This window comes from Lichenostomus cassidix, chromosome 3 (genome assembly GCF_008360975.1).
Source record: "Lichenostomus cassidix isolate B80296 chromosome 3, HeHo_3.0, whole genome shotgun sequence".
Classification (NCBI taxonomy): domain Eukaryota; kingdom Metazoa; phylum Chordata; class Aves; order Passeriformes; family Meliphagidae; genus Lichenostomus; species Lichenostomus cassidix.
The window spans coordinates 16,712,207-16,731,564 of record NC_139483.1 but is presented as its reverse complement, the minus strand read 5'-3'; the positions used below and the strand labels follow the sequence as shown (position 1 = coordinate 16,731,564).

Below are 19,358 nucleotides of genomic sequence, written 5' to 3'. Positions count from 1 at the left end.
TTGGAAAAGTCTTAAGATCTGGCTTAAATACCTGAGAAATTACAGTAAGATTTTCATGACTTAAGTTAGCTTAAGCTTCCAGTTAGAGCGTAAAAGGTTTAAATCGTGTTGTCCTGAATGTAACATCCTTTTACAGACAAAAGAACTTCTGTAAAGAGATGCAGTCTGGGTGCTCAGGTGTTTGTTTGTACAGTCCTGGATGGAGCCACATTTTGGATTTCTGTGTGGAAGGTTGTTTGATGGTGGCAGCCTGTGAAATTCAAGCTGAGTAGAGCAAGGAAATGCCGTACAATTGTTAGTGTGAAATGTGACAAATAGAATAATTTTCTACCCTTGAGTGACTTAAAACCATTTGCAACCTTAATCCAAAAAGGCTCTGCTTAAAGCAGTGTTCTGCTCTGGAGATGAACAACAGCTCAATAATCAGACAGAAGTGCATGGTTTCACTTCTCATGTTATTAGTGTACTGACAGTATTTTTTGTTTCCCCTAAATTTTATATGATACAGCAATTCAGAGGCTTTGGTTCTTCTGCCACCAATTCGGTAAATAATTTAATTTCTTTGAGCTTCATTTTTCCCTTTTATAAAAATATGGAAATTATATTTTCTTTTGTTAAGACCTTCATTGCCTTGAAGGTAGATTTATAACTGCAAAGCATTGTTAGTTATTATTGTTTACTTTTATTAATATGTGGTAAATTACTAACTATAATACTCAGAAAGTTAAATACTTTGGGAAGAGAAAAGAGAAGAAAGGAATACTTTTCATCTCACTTTCTTCTCTGTTCCTTATTTGGTTCTATTGCTAAGGTTCTCATCAACACCAGCATTTCAGATACACTACTGTGTTACATGGGAGGTATGATGAAAACCAAGACCTGAAACTTCTTTCCTTTTTTGATAGGAGATGCTTAACAAGTGGATATAGACAGGAAATGCAACATGACAAAAAGAATAAAATTTTCTGGAATTTGAGGCACGTTGCCCCTCTGTTCATACAAGTTGGAATTATCTTTCATGCTTGGTAGCATTAACTAGATCAGTTCAACCAGAAAACAAAGAGGGAAGAAGAACATCTCATAGCTAAATTTTTTGTTCAGGTTCATTTCATATCATGATAAGAATTGTGTAGCAAAAGAAATGTTCTCTCAATCTGTCACTCTGTTGTCCCTGTTCTCTGTAGCTCCTTATGGGCTCCCTTACTCCATCGTATCAAGGCAGTGACTTATCTTCCCTTCCAGGTCCTTTTTCATTCCTACCTGACTCTCTCACATTTTTTCAGTTGCTGCTTCTGCCTGACAAAATCTAACAAAGTACCTCAGCCAACTTGCATCAAAATGGATCAGCTTGTGGTTCAAACATGATTTTCCCAGCACAGTTAATGTCTCTCTGCATCAGTTGCTGGGCAGGCATGAAGTTTGGGAGCACAGCCTGCTCCTAATCCTGTCTACCTTCTGTCCATGTGCTGACTTGCAGTCAGCCTCTGAACTGTGGTTCTGGGCACTGTGAAAGCTGCCTGTGAGTGTGGAGGGGGAGACAAATAGTCTAAATTAACCATTAGAGACAGTGCCTTCAATATGGGAGGGTGGTGCACTGACAGGGTGGTGGCAAGGAAGCATATGTTAGGTGTTACTGTTCTGTTCTGTGGTTAGTGTGGTTGTCATCAGGTTCTGTTTTATCTTAACTTTCCTGAGATGCCAGCAAGCAATAATATCCAACTTCTTTGCTGTCAGTGGATTCACACCCACACCAACTTCACTGCCACCCTAAACCGCCACATTCTCAATTAAAATACGTTTCTGTAAGAGCTCAGTGATTTAAAAACAAAAAAGTATCTTTCCTAAAAATGACATACCATAGTTAATTTCTACCATCAAGTGAGATTTTCATTTTGATGGGTACAAAAGCATAGAAAGAAAACAAAATTCATGTTCAGTCTTATGTCAATACTTATTCAAAGCTGTTATAGTCCCTCTGATAAGCAGAGAGAGCACAGGTAATGAAAACAAGTTTTATAATTGCAATTGAAACATGTATTGTCATCATGATCACGTTGATGCATTATGTGTATAAATTGGGGCAAACTGCTTGCTGACTTATACTTGGAGTTTTCAGATTTGCAGATGGTGTGAATCACCAGAGACTGAAGCAGTATTTTTATAGAACTTCAGTTTTATTAGGTGGCAAACACACTCACATACACTTCTATCACCAGGGAAAAGCATGGCTAGGGTAGTAGCAGAACAAACTTCCTTCAATGATTTGCGATGTGGATTCACAGGGAAAATTTCCCAAGACAGAAGGTAGGGATTGAATGGACAATGGATATTGCACTGACCTGTTTCTGCAGTAATTATGAATATTATTGCTAAACATGATGCTCTTTTTTTTCCCCTCATAAGGCTTTGCAGGTCAACAGAAAACTTGGTGTTTTGGTGGTTCTATTCTTCAAGTTCCTAAATAAATATCAGATGGTCCTTATTCTGTGTGTATGAAGCTGTGTACCACATTAATGTTTACAAATAGAAATAAACTTTTCCTTGTTGTAAGACTAGTCCCTGGCACATGTTTCTGTTCAGCTTTTCAGTGTTGGTGAATAGAGGCTGGTCATTTTTCCTTGGAACAATGTGTTTATTGTGTGGCCTTTGGAGAGATGGGGTTGCTGATATCCATGTGTGTGCATGATTTGTAGTTTTAATTTCCACCCTGGATCAAATTAGATTGGATAACTAAAAGATAATGAATGCCTTATAAAATACATTCATTTACGAAGGTGAAACGATGTAATTTCTTATGAAGTGCCCTGACTGGGGTGTGTTGCACTGTTTGCCTCGAGAGGAACTGCTCTGCTCATGATGCTGGTGCATGTGGCAGTTTGTGAGGTGAAACACACCCTGAAGCACCTCCAGATGCTGTCCCAGAGCACTCAGCAGCTCTGGTCAGTGGATGTGTGGGAACCAGGCAGCTCTACTGCATCCAGCTGAAATGGGAACAGGCAGAAGGCTGTTCCTCTGGCTATGGTCACAGCACTGCAGCTCCCGTGAAATCATTGTGAAATATTTAATGGAGACAAGTACTTGGTTATTTGGGGTTTGGATTGAAAAATGGCAGCTCTGGCCACTCAACACCCCAGGGCATTAAACTGCTACAGAAGGGCAGTTATAATTGAAAGAGGGAGATGTTTCCTAATTAATTATGTAAACCCAACTGCAGCACAGCCCAGCTGTATTTTCAGTAATATAAAATAATTTGTTGCACTGTTACTCGGTGTGTTGAGAGCAACTGCTTAATCTTAAGAAGCTACAGCCTTACTCACTTGTGGCTTTAGATTTAGGACAAACAACACTATGAGATTTAAAAACAACAAAAAACCTCAACCCACCCCAGCAACAACAAAACAGGAAAAATACATGCCACCAAAATGCTGTGGGAGTTTCTTTATATTCCTTTAATTCTTAGCCTGCCTAATGCTACACTTGAAATTTTTTCAGTGTAACTGAGAAATAGGAAATAAGAACATGCTTTTCCATGAATTAAAATAGGTTTCTTCACATCATCACTAGACTTCTGTTTCTGGAGATATAACAAAAGATATAACAAAATATAAACTATTATGGAACTTTTTTTGAGCTAAAATGATAAGAATTGAGGAGGATATATTTTTGTCAGCCTCCTTCCAGGGAGACACTGAAACTTTTATTGAAGAAACTTTCCAACAATCATGTGTGCTTGATACCAGACCTCAGTCTCTTTCAGATGTAGCAGGAATGTCTCTTAACATTGTCATAACTTGCAGGCGTCTCAAAAGGTTTGTCTGTGACACTGTTGAATTTGCACTTATTGGTTCTGTGAAAACCATGTGTTCAATACCTATCAGATGTGTTTTGATGCACTTACATATAATGCAACCGTAACGTGAATTATGTGCCAGCAAATAAAGAGTAAGGGTTTGGCTATAGAGTGGGGAGTGTTGGTGAAATCAAAAAAAAAGGAGAAAAAAAAAATATATAAAAAGATATAAATATGAATTATCTTTTTCATTCTTCCCCCTTACTGTCAGTGCTAATGCTGATATCCCGTTGCAAAGAGCTACCCAGCTATATGTGTGTCTGACTCATGCAGTTGTAACCCTCTTAGCAGTTGGTTCCGCTGGAGAATATGAAGACCTGTCCAAGAAGTATTAAATATAGAGGCATTATGAGCCTTATTCTTCACAAATGTTCTGCAAGCCTCTCTCAGCTTCTGTTAGTTGCTCTTTTCCCATTGCAGGTCTAATTCCTAACTTGGAGAGATACTGCATCCATAGAGAGAAATGTTTCACTTGTAATCACATTTTATAGTTCCCTTTGTGGTTTATTCTGCCACTTTGACTTGTCATAGTTGAATAAATTGAATTCTGTGGAGTGTGCTTGTAAAATGCCACACTTCTGATTTTTAAGTGTGCTTCGGTGTGATGAATGCAGCATTAGAGTGCAGAGCAATGCTGAAATTTGTGGATTGTAGCTCTGGGTTTTACTCTCGAGCCTCTCACCAGATTATTTTGATTCAAGAATAGATGGTTTTCAGGTTTTCTGCTTCCTGCTGCCTTCCATCTTTGTTAAATGAATGTGTTTTGGCTGTGCAGCAGGTCTGTGCTGACACCCCGTTGGTTCTTTTTAGAGCAGCCAGGCAGCAGGCACACTGTAACACATCATGGAATGGCTACTGCACTCATCTACTAATTACCAGACTGCTACCTTGTACTTCCATCAGCTCTTCTTAAGAGCAGAGACTTTGGGTTGTGCAGTGTCTAAATAGGAATCATTGTTTTAACATCAATTTATGTGGTGCCTGTCAGTGAACTTTCCTTCCTTGGGTGAAGCAAGACAAAAGCAGAAGAAAAGGTATTACTAGAATGTCAACATGAAGTTAAGAATGTGCTTTGAGGTCTTTGAATGAAGTATGCTGAGGATTATTACAGCTGTTTTCTTTCCAAGAAAACAGTCTTCCAAGAAAACACTAGATCTTCACTGGATTTAACACAAGATCTTCCATGTCTTCCAAGAAAAGGCTATCAAACAGTATTATTTTTATAGACAATTTGTCTGCTGTACTTTAAAAGCGCCAGTAACTACCAGGGTGTCTCAATCCATCTGTTAATGGAGGAAGCCAAAGGACCTGAGCTAAAGACATCTCTCCATTAATGAGGTCTGAAATAAAGTTCCAAAACCTGCCAGAATTTAGGAGGGGCATGTTTGTTCTGGAGTGCCTTACGTTTTGAGAAGTTTGCTTGTTAATGAATAGTAGCTTAATAGTAAATAGCTTAATATCTGAAGTAGATTTAACAACTAATAAAAATGGACTGTTTATGTACTAAACCTGGAACATCATGTCTCTGTGTTTTAGGTAGCTAATGGCTTTTCCCATCGAATTTGGAGATGTATTCATTTGTTTTATGTTGTGTGGAAATCTGAGAAAAGAATTCTTTCTGATAGGACGGAAGAAATATGGAAAGTAGCAACACTGAAAAGCTATAGATACGATTTTGCAGAGTGACAGATTAATGAGTTCTAGGTGTCACACGTAGGAGTATCCCATGTTTTGTTTGAACTACTTAGTTCTAAAGGGAGTGTGTCGGAGAAACTGTTTTTTCACAGGGGAGGGAGGCAATGCATCTAATTAGTTCCTTAAGGAAAAGAAGAGTTTGAATGAGCATTCATTAAGAATTTGCAAAAATTGTTTTTCAGATAATTGCCTTTGATGAACTTCGGACAGACTTCAAGAGCCCCATAGACCAGTGCAACCCAGCCCACGCAGTGAGTACAGCTGGGGCTGCTCCAGAAACGGGGAGCACTGAGCTGGCAGTGAAGGATGAGTGTGGAAATGAAGAAGGAGTCTCTTGTGAAGTCAGCTGTGGTTTGGAAAATTGATTTATTGGGCCAGTCTTAGGAAGCCAGATGGTGACTTCGTAGGCTAATAGCTTTACTTTTTGCTGAAGGAGGCAGGAAACTAATTTGGAAATTCAAAAACTAAAGAATGTTATGTGATGCTATTGTTTTCTTTTTTTACCTTTTCATTCTGTGCCACAAGTTTTCCTTTTTGAAATACTTCGCTTTCTTTCTGCTCAAGCATGGGATGACCACCTTCTCCCATAGTGTCTGTGTCAATGAGCCAAAAGACATGCATGCCTGGACCTCTCTGTCCCATGGCAGAGCTCTAAATTCTCCTGTGCTTTAGGAGTAAATATCATCGTCTGCTGCATCTGTGATAGAAAAGCTTTATATAAATACCTGGGACTGTAAACTCAGTTTTAACTAATGAACAAAAAATGCAGCCTAGTTTGAAGCATATCAAAATGCCTCTGTTAATTAAAGCTGTGATCTAGGGTGATTTAGCTGACTACAGCTACATGTGTCAGTTTGAGAGCAGAACTTGGTTATCCATCATCTCACTGAGAATGACAGTGATTATGACAGGTGCTGAATTTGATCTCTACAGAGTATCAAGTTTTTGAATTGCCTACTATTGATAACCAGATTCAGTAGCTAGTACTTTGCCATTTAACCTTGTTTCATAACTCAGCAGAGGACTTGTACTGCTTAGACCACTTACGATTTTAAGCATGAACTTTATAATCTTAGAATAAAAATATTTTTTGCGGTTCACTAACACATAAGCAAAGAATGAGAAGAAAGAAATTATATGAAGAAATCCTGTAGAACACTTCAGTGGATGTAATCTGGTTTTGAATTTACTGGAAGTAATCTGATTTTCAATTCACTTAATCTGTTTTTACTTCCCATCTTGAGAACTGCACACTGAATTTATATGTACCAAATTCCAGTAAATTGTTTGCTTCCTAAAACTTGAGATGCTCTATGGAGATAATTTCATCTTATTTTTAAAATGGTAATGAAATTGGGCTCCATGATACAAAAAAGTTAACAAGTCCCTTTTTCAGTCATATTAGTGGTGCAATCAAAAAACTAATAATGAAGTTACTTGTAAAGCACAGCAAAGTATTCTGCAATTGGTTGACATATTTAACTTCTATGAAATTTTCTGTCAGGAGCAATAATCTCATGTTACTTTCTTGTGCGCAATATACATGTTGAGGCCTTTTATATTGTCATAAAAGGAAGATTTTTAGCAGGTATTTCTTGTATCTTTGTTCAAGTGTATTTTCCATTTTCCCTATGCACTGTTGCTTGTGCCCATATTCCATTTATTTGGTGGGGTAGTTTTCTTTATTGCACTGTAAAAGTGTCTGGAGTTTACCCACGTGTCCTCCACAATGTTTTTATGACAGAGGGTAGAGACTTTGTGACAAGAGGAGGCTGAATTAAAGAGAAATCAGAGGCAAAACCAGTGTCAGTACTGAGAATGTAATTCAAATTTCCTAGTTTGCTCTCTATTACCTTCAGTTCAGAGACAGACTTCCTACTTCTTCCCAGGCGCATCCACATGCATTCATTCTCATGTTTGCAACTGTGAATCTAAAATTTCTCACTCTCTTGAAGCTCATAGACTCCAAAAAGAGGAACGGTATTTTTCTGGTGCCTATCAAGCTGCCACTGCCTCATTTGTCTTTCTAAAATGATACTTTTTTTGAAAAATGGTTTAAACTTGGGGACAGGAAGGTAAAAGAGACATTTATTTGGAGACTAGAATTAAATTTGCCTCAGTTTTGAGTTTTAAAACATTTGAAAAGCCAAAAGCTTAGGGAGAGTTGGCTTCTCACATTGGTGTAGTACATTACCTGTTTAAAAAAGTTCATTGGAATATTTTTTGTCATGTCTAAATGAAAATGTCAGATAGTCTTTGGAGACAACAAACCCACTCTGCCTTCTGCAAGGTAACTAACATTAGAATATTTCACAGTAACTCCAGTGATGGGGTTATGCAGTGAAATCAGTTTTGCTGCTGAGCTTCTCATTATGAGCCATTGAAAAGAAAGCCTGTGTTTGATTTGCCTTCTTTCTGCGAGTTGAGCTTAGAACATCTTTTGAGTCACAATGCTTAATTGCAGTGATTTTCAGTATTTATGAATGGATCCGTTGTTTAAAGTGGCATTTCTAGAACATTTCAGATATTTTTCACTGATGTGTTAAATTCTAGTATCACATATTTGGGCACCATCTTAGTGAAAGAGGAAGAGCTGCCATACAAACTTCATTGTTGTTTTTCCCACTCAGATTTATCTTGAAGTCAGAGGTTTTGTATGTGAAAAGGCAAGACCAAGTCTCTGTGGTATAAATTGGCACAATTGGATGACTTAAAAAATGCTGACTTAGAAAAAAGTTGCAGCCTCTAGCTGAAGACTACCACAGACTTGAATCCTCAGCTGATATTGTCACACCCAGTAACAGTTGAAAAATAACTTACTGGGACTTAGAAATGTGAAAATCATTGGGCTTGCAAGTAGTAGGTAAGAAGTGAATGCTGTCATTTCAGATTAATAACATGTGTTGCTTCACTGCAGCCATTAATTAAAACATTGACCCCTTATAATTGTAATATATTGTCTCCCTTTATAACACCAGCTAATCTCCTGCCTTTTCCCCACTTTCTCTTGACAGAGGGAGCGGCTGAGGAATATTGAGAGGATTTGCTTCCTCCTGCGAAAGGTGAGCATGAACCAGCCAAGGATTTGTGAAGTTTATGAGAATTAAAGCCATCCAGTGGCCATGTGCATTTATTTTCTCTTTGATCCTCACATTCTATTGATGGGAAGCTGGATTCTACTGAGAACTGAAAGTCATGATGACCTTGTAAGGACCAAGTAAGACAAATTATAAAAGGCTGACATAATAGAGGGTGTCTGGATAAGAACTGAACTTCAGAACATCAGCCCATTTATTTTGGAACAAGCTTTTTCAAGGTGGTGAGTAGTTTTGCAGTTGCAGCTGGAGGTTCTTTTATAGTCCTATAAAACTGCTGTTACTGTTGTAGTACAGGCTTTAAAAATAACCTTTTTTGAACAGTGGCTTACTATTTGACATGCTTTTATTAGTTACATATCTAGTGTTTAAGGTTTCTGGTTGATGGAATAGAAAAGTTGATGTATTCTGTATTTTAGCTTGACACAGGTGGGATGCTGAGTGCCTCAGTTTTTGAAGGATTTGAAGGAGCAGATGAATTGTGGGTGACTTGTCTGTGGCTTCAAAGAGCATTTTCCTAAACAATTTTTGTTTTCCTGACTGTGTCCCATTGAAGTAAAAGTAATCATAGTTCCAAACTATTTTATTCTGTATGTTCAAATTTCTATACATTGTTTTCTGTAGAGTGGTAATGATGCCACCTAAATCCCGCATTGTTCCTTAAAAAGGTCATCACTGCAGTGTGGACTGCTGAACACTCCCTAATCAAGCTAAGACCTAAATTCAGACAGGGTTTTAAGAAACTGGGAATTACTGTTTTAGGCTGATGCAAAGGCATAGCTGTGACTCCATGCAGAACCTATGGACTGTCATCCTCTGATCAGTCAGAGCCTGAGTTGTGTCTTGTTTGGCAGCACTACAAGCATGTGACATTTAGGAGCCACATTTAAGAACTTCCTGAGCCTGTTTATGACACTTGGGATATGAAAATAAGGGAAAATACTTACCACCAATAGCTTTCCACTTTATCAAATAGGCAGCCAGCCAGTCTCAAGCTGTGTCCCAGTTTCTTGGACATAAAGCAACTGTTGAGCAGTAATGGTTTAATATATGTGAGCCCCATGGGAATGCCTTGCCTGCATCAATGTTTAATTTTTATCGAGCCTCAGCCTCTTTGCAAAGAGCAAAATGGAGCATTTTGGCTAATTGCACACTCTGTATCCATAAGGGATTGGCTTGCTTCTGGTTCACTTAAATGGTTTGTTAATTCAGCCTCTTCTTCAAAGTTCTTTGGGGACACATTTGTTTTAATTGAGAGATTATATGCAAGAAGAGGAGGGTGCAGTAACTACAGAGATTTGTAGCCTTCAAATCTGACAATCCCTAAAAATAGCTGTGGTTTATGTAGTATAGAGAAAAAATGAGGAAAAACAGTAAAGGATTGAGTGCCAGCTATATTGATGCAGGAAAATAGCAGTTAGGATGCTTCCAGCAAGCACTAAATATATCCTTCAATATTGTGTGGCTTTAGGGTCTGTTTCTGTTTCTGTGAAACAACAGCATACCTGTTTTCCTATGTCTTGAAGTCAGGAAATTCTTTTAGGGGGCTTTGAAAACAGAGGTATCTTGCTATTTATGACACTAGAACTTAATCCTTAAGAGCTGATGTAAATTTGGTTTTTTAAAGAGGTTATAGGTGGGCTATAAAAGTATGTTCAATTTCATTATATGCTGGTGTTAGGAGGGGTTCTTGGGAATTGTTAAATGGGCATACAATGTGCCATTTAATCTGATCCCAGTGAGCAAAGACTTTTTTAAGGACGTATTTTTGGGTTTATCTCCAAAATACTTGGAGAAATTTATTGTTAAACAGTGACCAGGTATGTGATATTTCACCGGATATTATATAACTTATATAATTCATTTATATTTTCCAAAATGGAATGGAGTCTGTAACTGTTCTGCAGCCAGGCATTTTCTGATGTTTGCTTTGGGGAAAATGTTTCCATATCATTAAAACAAGCAGGTTCTGTGTGAAGCAGATATATACGATGCTGGCATGTACAGTTTCCATGGTGCTGTAGAATTAGATAAGCCTAAAATTTCTGGTTAATGGAGAATGATTGATTATGCATAAAGAAGCTATGAATGCTATACAGCCACAGTCAGATCTCTCCTCTCCTGAAATAAGTAAGAAAGCTTATTTTCTGAACCCAGCACCACATGAAGTTCTCTCAGGCTGCAGGTGCCTCATTTTATTCAGTGGTGTGGGGCTTTCTAGGATAGATTTGTGCTGCAAACTCTTGAATCACATGGACATTGGTTGCCCTACAAGGGTCAGATGATTCACACAGGACACACTCCAGTGTGAGCAAATGCTGTGGGGTCTTTTTTGCTGTAAATTGCCTTTGTTTCCCTAAGGATGTGATTCCATGGCTCCCTGCAGTGCTGTGCAGAGGACACAAACTAGTGGTGGGTGGCAGGAGAGCAGTACAGGTTTCTTGGGCTCATTAGCCCTGCTGAGGGGTGCAATAGGCAAGGTGTGCCTGTGAGGTCCACCATGGTTTTTACAGTTAAATATTTTGGTGGAGTTGTTAAAATATATTCAGTTAATGATGACAGCGATGTTATATAATTGTAATTGCGGTTGTAATTCAAGAAGTCTTTCTAACCAATTGATTTCTTATTGTTTAATTGCTAATTTATACTTATTTTATCACTAAGGACAATTAGGAATTTCCTAGATTAAAATACAGTCAAATTCATTAATCAACAACTGTAATATTATTACTTTACCTTGGAGGAAATTTAAATTAAATTTTGATTAGGTTATGCATCATAATTTTTGAATTAATGCAATAAATCCTTACTAAAGAGGAGAGTGGATTGAACTTCTTGCTCGGTGAACACATTTCAGATTTCAGTTTGCTCATGCCAGACACTACTCAACAATATAAGTAACCTTTCTCCAATTATCAGCAAATAATTGTTTTTACTACAAATATTTGTACTAAAGCCATTTGTATTAATTTGTAATTAAGCCATTTGTAATATTTTTATTGAGCCCATTAAGCTAAAGTAAGAATGATCTATGAACATCAGAGCTGGAACTTAACTGGAAGGGAGTTGAGGTAGATAAAAGACAGACTTTTACTCATTTTCCTAATGTAGTGCAGCATTTTAGTTAAGTTATGTCTAAAATTCCTAAAACTGCAAGTGTAAGAAAATACTGTACCAGAGCTCAATCCTTTTTCTTGATTTTATTTGGGGTTTTTGGCTTTTTTTTTTTTTTTTTATGACTCCTGAAGAGATGTTTGGAAGAGAGTATATTCAGCAAGAAATCTAACCACAGGCAAGGTGACATTAATCTCAAAGATGTTCCAGATGAACTTGAACTGTCTTGAAAAATACAAACAAATACGCAGACAAAAACCCCTGCAGGGACTGTATTTGAATAACCAAACTTGGACAGTTCAGCACTCCAGTACTAGCAGTAGTACAGTAGATAGTGAATCAGGAGCTGGGGTGTTTAAAACAAACCAAACCAAACCTAAAAACCTCTTCACCTGATATTTTTTGAAGCAAGTTCTAAATTTTTAGTTGGGTGGTTGGGCTGTGCCGGTGCTTGGTCTAGTCTTGTACCTCTGTCATTCTGGTTTCCAGTGGAGCTGGATCTGCTGTAGTAATGGTGGAAATTTATTATGTATTCAGTGGTTCTGGTGTTTAGCAGATTCAATTCTGGTTTTACTACTCTGCACAAATAAAATAAATATCTATTTTAAGTTTATATTTCATTCTTTGGTAAATAACCAAACCTGATGTTACCTCAAAGAGCAATTGTAGAAGACATCCCATTCAGACTGAGATAATGTAAATAAAACATAAAACCTAGTGAATGCAATATAGAATTCCAGACACCTGAGTGTCTGTACAGTTTTGTTTTGGTTCAATATTTATATATTCTGTAAAAAAAAATTAAAATTATTTACATGTGTGCAAGTAACAGTAATTCAGAGACATGAGCAAACAGAAGCTTGAAGGGTTATGGGTTAACATCACAGGTTCAGCTGTGGACAGGGCATTCTAAGGTTGAAGATAAGGCTTGATCCTGTGTCTGTCATGCCTGTTTGTCAGCACTGAATGCACACTCAAAGCTTGGACAAACACCACAATATCTTCCATGAAACGTTACTGAGCTCGTTGCATCAGCTACAGGGAACAAGCTAGCTTATATGCTTTTCCTTAGTAGCAGAAGAGTATTATTTGAGTATGGAAGCTCTTTTTTCTTTGTATGTATCTAAACATTATGTGAAATCAGCAGTGTTAAAAAGTATCTGTCTTACCTTGTTTACCCTGATCCAGCTGACATTTTTTCTTCCCGTATTTTGACTGAAGGAGACTCACCAATGTGCACTAGAGCAATTGCCATATGAAATTATTTTTTTCACTTAGACCTCGGTAGGCTCCAGACCTTCACCTTCTGGTGGCTCCTACCATTCCCTGCATGCAACAGCTGCAGTAGCCACTCTCCTTCAAGGAGTGTCAGGTGTCACAGCAGCTCATTGCAATTCACTGATCATATTCTTTTCTCCTTGAAAAATTTGCTGGTTTTATGACAATTACGACAATCACTTTCTCTGTTGTTCTGCCTCATAGTCACTGACAGGCCTGAGATAATGTGATGGATTTTAAGTGTATGGTTTTGGATATGTCTGTTGATTGCTTCGTCATGCATTTAGGGATTTATGGATGTGTGACATTCTTTTACCCAGTCTGCAGGCTGATAGTCATTAGCAGAGCACTTCTGTAAGCCTATAGCATGGTTCATTAAAATGCTTAATGTGAGGTTATATAAGCAAATTTAGTGAATGTGATGCATAATCACAAGGAATTTTTAAAGTGGTGTATAACCATCCATATTGTAAGAAGGAATCATACTTTCTCCCTGGGGCTGAGATATCTCCTAGGTGGAAACTACAGCAGTCAGACAATTAGTTTTGTTGTGAAACTGGGAATAGCAGCAATGGTTTTACCTTGGCAGTGCTATACAGTTTTTGCAACCTCAATAAAGATGTTTTAATTCTTCATTTAGTTGGACTTAGCAGAGAAAGAAAATGTTGCAGCATAGCCACACTTAGAGGGATAGGTCTGCAGGGTTAATACATCCCAGTTTCCTCCTAACTGGTAGTGGACATTTAGTCTTTGAGGGTTAGGTACTTGTGTTATCTAAGAGGAAAACAGAATTTTCAGTCTAGTCATAAGGCATTTTTGGGCTGTGGAAATGGCAGTGATATTCTGCCTTGCAGGAGAAAGAGGCTGATGTTTCCAGAGTTCTGATAAACTGCTGCTGTGACAAAGATCACAAAGTGAACAAAAAATGGCACCGTGTGACATTTTTCCTGTTAATAGTGATTGTTACAATGATGGAGCACATGAACTTTGTCCACTCTCATTAGAGACCAAAGAGTTCATCATTGTTACTGACTTCTCAGTACATGTCATATTTCTTGATGTGTCTAATGCTCTCTCTTTTCGTACCTTATCAATGTGATGGAACTGCTGAGTTTTGAGCAATCTTCTGGGCAGCAGGAAAACTGTCAGGAGACCCTTCCCACAGAGTGACTGGGAGCATAAACCTTAATCAAGAGGCAATGTGGCTATCTTCTGTAGAGTGAATATAAAATTCTGTGCATAGAAAATATCCTACAGATACCCAGGTAGTTATTCAATGTCTCCCTGTGACTCAGGGCAATCCAGAAGGTTATATCCAGGCAGGCATGGCTGTGTATAAAACTATTTAAGAAAATACTGTGTATTTTAAAGACTATTTTTATAATCTCAAATGCCTTTTGTTTTTGTTTTTTTTAACTCCCCGGTCTTTGCACTTCAATTTCAGTGGTTCAGGACACGGTTGAATCCTTTTGATTGGGTCACATTAGATAGTTTTGTCAAGATCTGACCTTTCTATTAACTGGCCTGATAAGCAATGTGAATCTGAAACAGGTGTTCATTAATCCTTTTTTCAGAGGTTTAAACATATGATCTGTTTTTGGGGCTACTGGGATATTCTGAATTAACATTATCAGATGAAAACTTCACATTTTGAAACTGCCTAAAGTCAAAAGTGTAGTTTTAGGCTGTTTCATTTGTCTTCTTTCTGGAAGAAAATGTAATACAGGAGCAACTCTGCTTTTGTTGTCTTTAGGTGGATGTTCTGTTGTCTTATGTTTTGCCACTTTTTGAACTTTGCATTCTGTTCTCTTAGTTGGATGCTTTGATCTTTTAAAGGTTGCATTGTGCTTCAGACAGAGATTACTTTCAGTGAGACTTGGCTCTCCCTTTCCATAATGTTTGCACTGGTGTTTGTGTTTCAGCAGTGCTTTTGGTCTCAGGTAAAGAATAAAGCCTTGTTGTGCAGATTCCACACAAACCACATGGTAACAAATATGAAGAGCATTTGTTTACCCTAACAAGACATGTACACTACAGGAAAGGAAGGGTTGCACAGTTGTTCTGATGATAGAAATCTTGATTTCGGAGACCTACTTAGTTTTCTTGTTACAGGCATAGCTTGAATCTTTTATTAACTTATTTAACTGAAGCTAAAAAATTTTTTCCTGTTTTTGAGGGGTCTGATGTTTTGTTGTGTCAATAATTGTATGGAGTCTTGAATCTCTACAGCAGCTGTTCAAATCCAGCCCAGTTTGGAGTCAGTCTCAAACTACTGCAGTCACATTGATGATTGTTGGCAGTAAAATTGTCTGGTGTTGTATGCTTGGAGACTTGGGATGCTTGATCTACAGAAGTGTGAATAAAATAGGCAATATCATGAGACAGATCTCTGTCAACATCACAGTGACTATGAGCTACACCCCTCTGCTATATATAAACACACAAAATTAGCTTCCAAACTGCCTCAGAAGAAATTCCAGAGCTTGCATGCAGCCACTGGAAAAAAGGATATTGCTGTTTCTGAGGCATTAATTAGATCTCCACATTTTATAGGATGTCAGCTTGCCATGCTGTGCATAATTTGTCAGTTAGGATTTGGGCTGTGATTGCATCATCCTTCATAAAACTAAACCCACTGAAGTTCTCTTTTGTTTGAAGTGCCCTAGAACTTTTGAAAATACATTATTAGGCTCTGAGCACGTGTGAGAAACCCATTATTGGTGTGTATTTCAGTACTCCATCCTTATTTGAAAGGTACTGTTAAACTTCTATTGCATGATAAAGCCAACCTTATTCCAGCCTTCAAAGTGGCTCTGAAAAGATATTTTTACATTAGGAAAGAGTAACTTTACACTTCAGGGATAAAATTTGAAATTAGCTAAAAATGTATTAGTACACAATTTTTGGTTTATGAAAATCATGACTTATGGTGGAGTTCTTTTTAGACAATTTTCACACAGCATCTCTTGTTGGTCAAAAGAGGAAATAGATAAATTCTAAATCTTCTGTTCATGTAAGCACTGGGGCTGTCCTTAGGTTGTACAGAGGAAAGAAAGAAGAATGTAACCTGACAGGAGAAATGGAGATACAGGAAAAGGAAGTAAAATATTTGTAATTGAAATATAACATGCTTTCACTAGCTCTGTATTGCTTTAATTGTTTTCTGCAGCTTGCCTAAATGGGGATGGAGTTATTGCATTCATAGTGATTCACACTTGGAAGAGATTTTGTTTGCGTCCAGAAGGATAGAGGCCATAATGATTTTCCTTGAATCTTGCAATGGATTTCCAGTATAGACAAAACTTAGGCTTTCAGTACCTTTGTTCCCAAGCTGCCTTTTCCAATTCTGCCCTCTGACAAGAAATTCAGTACAGATCATCTAAAAGCTTCTCTCTTTCCCTCCCTTAAGTCTTTTCTGCCTACTTTTTTGTTACATTTGTTATCTTAGAAGTGTGGAGTGGGATAAAATGGGTCATGCCCTATTCAGTTAGTCTTTTGGGCACCCACATAGTTTGAATTTCATCAGAAAGAGTGGAACTTGGCACAGTAGCTATTTTGCAGAACTGATAATAGATTTGGGATCAAAGAGCTGGCAATATTTGTACTTTGTACTCAAATAATCCCATAAATGTTGCTTGACTGGAGACAGTGCATCTCTTCTTCACACTTTCTGTTTTAAATAGATTGCATTCATATTTACTAAAAAAATTACTATTGCACTAAAAATACCAAATATAATCCCTTTTGTCCTTTCTTTGGATACAGTATCATGTGGAAAGAAAGTCCTTAAAATAGGACTGAAGAACTGAGAGGAAGTGTAGTATTTCTGGCAGACAATTCATTCACTACTGACACTCATTTATTAAGTGCATTGTGCCAACACTATTCTTAGTCAATTTGTACAAGTTCCTGAATTCAGCACTTTTGAAAAGTTAGAACATAACAATTGTTATTTTTAGCAATAATTGCCTAAGGATGTCTGTGTGCTTACCTAGGGATAATGAGAAGATATGTCCTGCTGTGTCTGCCAGGTGCTCATAGCAGGGGGAGCTTGTAAGGGGAGAAGTTATGAAAACTTCTAGTGAGTGAAGAGTTCAAATTTGTGACTCAGACACGGCTTGGTCCTTATCCCTCTTTTACTCCAGGGGGGAAGTAAGATTTGCCAGAGTGATGCCTGATGAAAACTGGAATATCCTTTGAAGGGAGATATTCATAGTGTTATTACTCATGAAAATATTTACATATAAAACTATTTCAGCTTAACTGACTATATTTTGCTGCTAGTCTCATCTCTTAAGTGTTTAGTCAACAATCAAAGTGCCAAACAAAGCATCACCCTGTAACCGATGACCTCTTGCTCCACAATTCCACTTCCCCAGACCTGTTCTGGAGGATATGTAAACATAAGTCCTTACAGTGGGAGAACATCAAAAGTAAGAGCGGAATAGGCTGAAGATGCAGTGCAAATGTAGATGAGTAATGGTGTCTGTGCTGTGCTCTTGAGAGCAGTGTACTTCTCAGCCACTTGGGGTGATGCGATTTATGCATCTGTTCCTCAGAGCAGTGTTGAAATACTGGCAGAATTTGACTTGCTAATGGCCTATATTTGCTCTAATTCAGTATGCAATAAAGTAAGTATTTGCATTTTAATAAAAGGAAGGAAGTTAAACCAAAGGTCACTGTTATGTTTAGCAGAATGTTCAGTGTGGGTTTAAATTGTGATCACACCCTATAAAGCTACTATGTAATTACAAAAGGCAATATAATTCCTAAATGTAGAGCACAATGATTTTATACCATACCTCTTATATGGACACAATTTCACAATTTTTTTCTGCTGTGGGTTATATGTCCTACCTTCCATCTCACTGCTGATGTTTTCTATGGAGCTGTTGTAATGCCAGGGAAGGAAATGTCTTTGCCATGTCTGCACTGCACCAAATCTGCTTCCTCAGACTGACAGTCTTTACACACCCGATACAGAAACAGCCCTTTAGTGAACACTTAGTTTTCAGCATTTATGAAAGTGTCAATCTTAGGCAGACCCCCAGGAGAAGGCCTGAGGGCTCTTCCTGAGCCGTGCAGATGGCTGAACTTCATTTTGATCATCCCTGAGGTTTCTGCATTCGTAGAGCTGCCTGTGAACTGTGGGGCTGGTTCTGCAGCTCCTAACGAGCAGCTGCAGTACTAATTGCCATTCTCCCCAGCTTTGGGTGAGCAGACAAAGGCAGCAGGAGCTCTTGGAATGGCCCAGCTGCAGGGTGTCCTGGCTGGTTGTGTCTGAAGCACAAAAGTGAGGTAGGGCAAGAAGGCGTTTATTACCCAGTTTTCTGTCAGTGCTGTGGAAATTAGAGACGTTTGCACTCCAGGGTTGCTAACCCAGCTTCTGTTACTGGTTCTGAATTAGCATTAGGAAAAGGAAGGTCATAAAGATGTCTCCTGATCCCTGCTGAGTGGAAAAGAACAGTTTGCAGAGGAGATACACTTGTAAGATCACAGCACATCTGCCTTAATGACGTGCCTTCCAAGGATGGGGCACTTCTTGAATTGTGTTGGTGCCCTGCAGGCCTTACAGTCTTTTTTAAAATCTGTTTCATAACCTTTTTACCTGTTTGGTGCTATGACCTCCCATAGGCTCTGCAATACTGAAATATTTATAGATACTCCCGATGAATGTCCTGTAAAGACCTGATCCTCATCTGTCACTCCTGTTAATTATCATTGCTTATCTTAAAAAAAGCTTAAATATTCTAGTCATAAACCAGCTCCAGTGGAGTCTATAGATATTAAATGTAATTATCCCCATGTTGCAGAAGACAAAAGTGAGACAATGAGAAGTGAAATGATAGGCCTAAATATAGATGTGTTTAGTAGCTGAGATGGAAAGAGCATCCAGAAATTCTGTATTTTAATATTAGATCTGGTACTGTGTTACAGATGGATATGGAATGAGAATAGTAATTAGTCTCTTTGTGTTATTCATTTGATTGTCTGGTATTTGTACTGTGGAGTGACTTATGTTCACATACACTTAAAAGAAATGTTTAAAGAAATTCCAATAGCTCCTTAGAATAATTCAATTACCTTCACAAAGCTTTTTGCTGCTTTGTTTCATTGTGATCCCAAATGGTGGATGGAGGGGTGAAAACACAGATATTTTATATCCTCTTTTTTTTTTTTAATTTGTGCTCTGATTTGGTCTGTAGCATTAAATCTTGCATGTGTGCACTGCTGCCCTCCTGCAGATAAAATACAAAGCTGTATATATGAACTCAGTAGGTTCAACTGCACGTTGTCCTTTTGATGATCTGGAATCCATTTCCCAG

The 19,358-nt window shown here is 38.0% G+C and overlaps 1 protein-coding gene across 1 annotated transcript in view; it reads left to right on the top strand.

Annotated features, from left to right (window-relative positions):
* The window catches only part of CNIH3 (cornichon family AMPA receptor auxiliary protein 3), a 48,755-nt gene that overhangs the window by 14,845 nt on the left and 14,552 nt on the right, over nucleotides 1–19,358 (top strand). Inside the window, exons 2-3 of the mRNA XM_085054696.1 lie at nucleotides 5,728–5,796; nucleotides 8,560–8,607. Coding sequence (XP_084910822.1) covers nucleotides 5,728–5,796; nucleotides 8,560–8,607 — 117 coding nt within the window. The remainder of the gene's footprint in view (nucleotides 1–5,727; nucleotides 5,797–8,559; nucleotides 8,608–19,358) is intronic.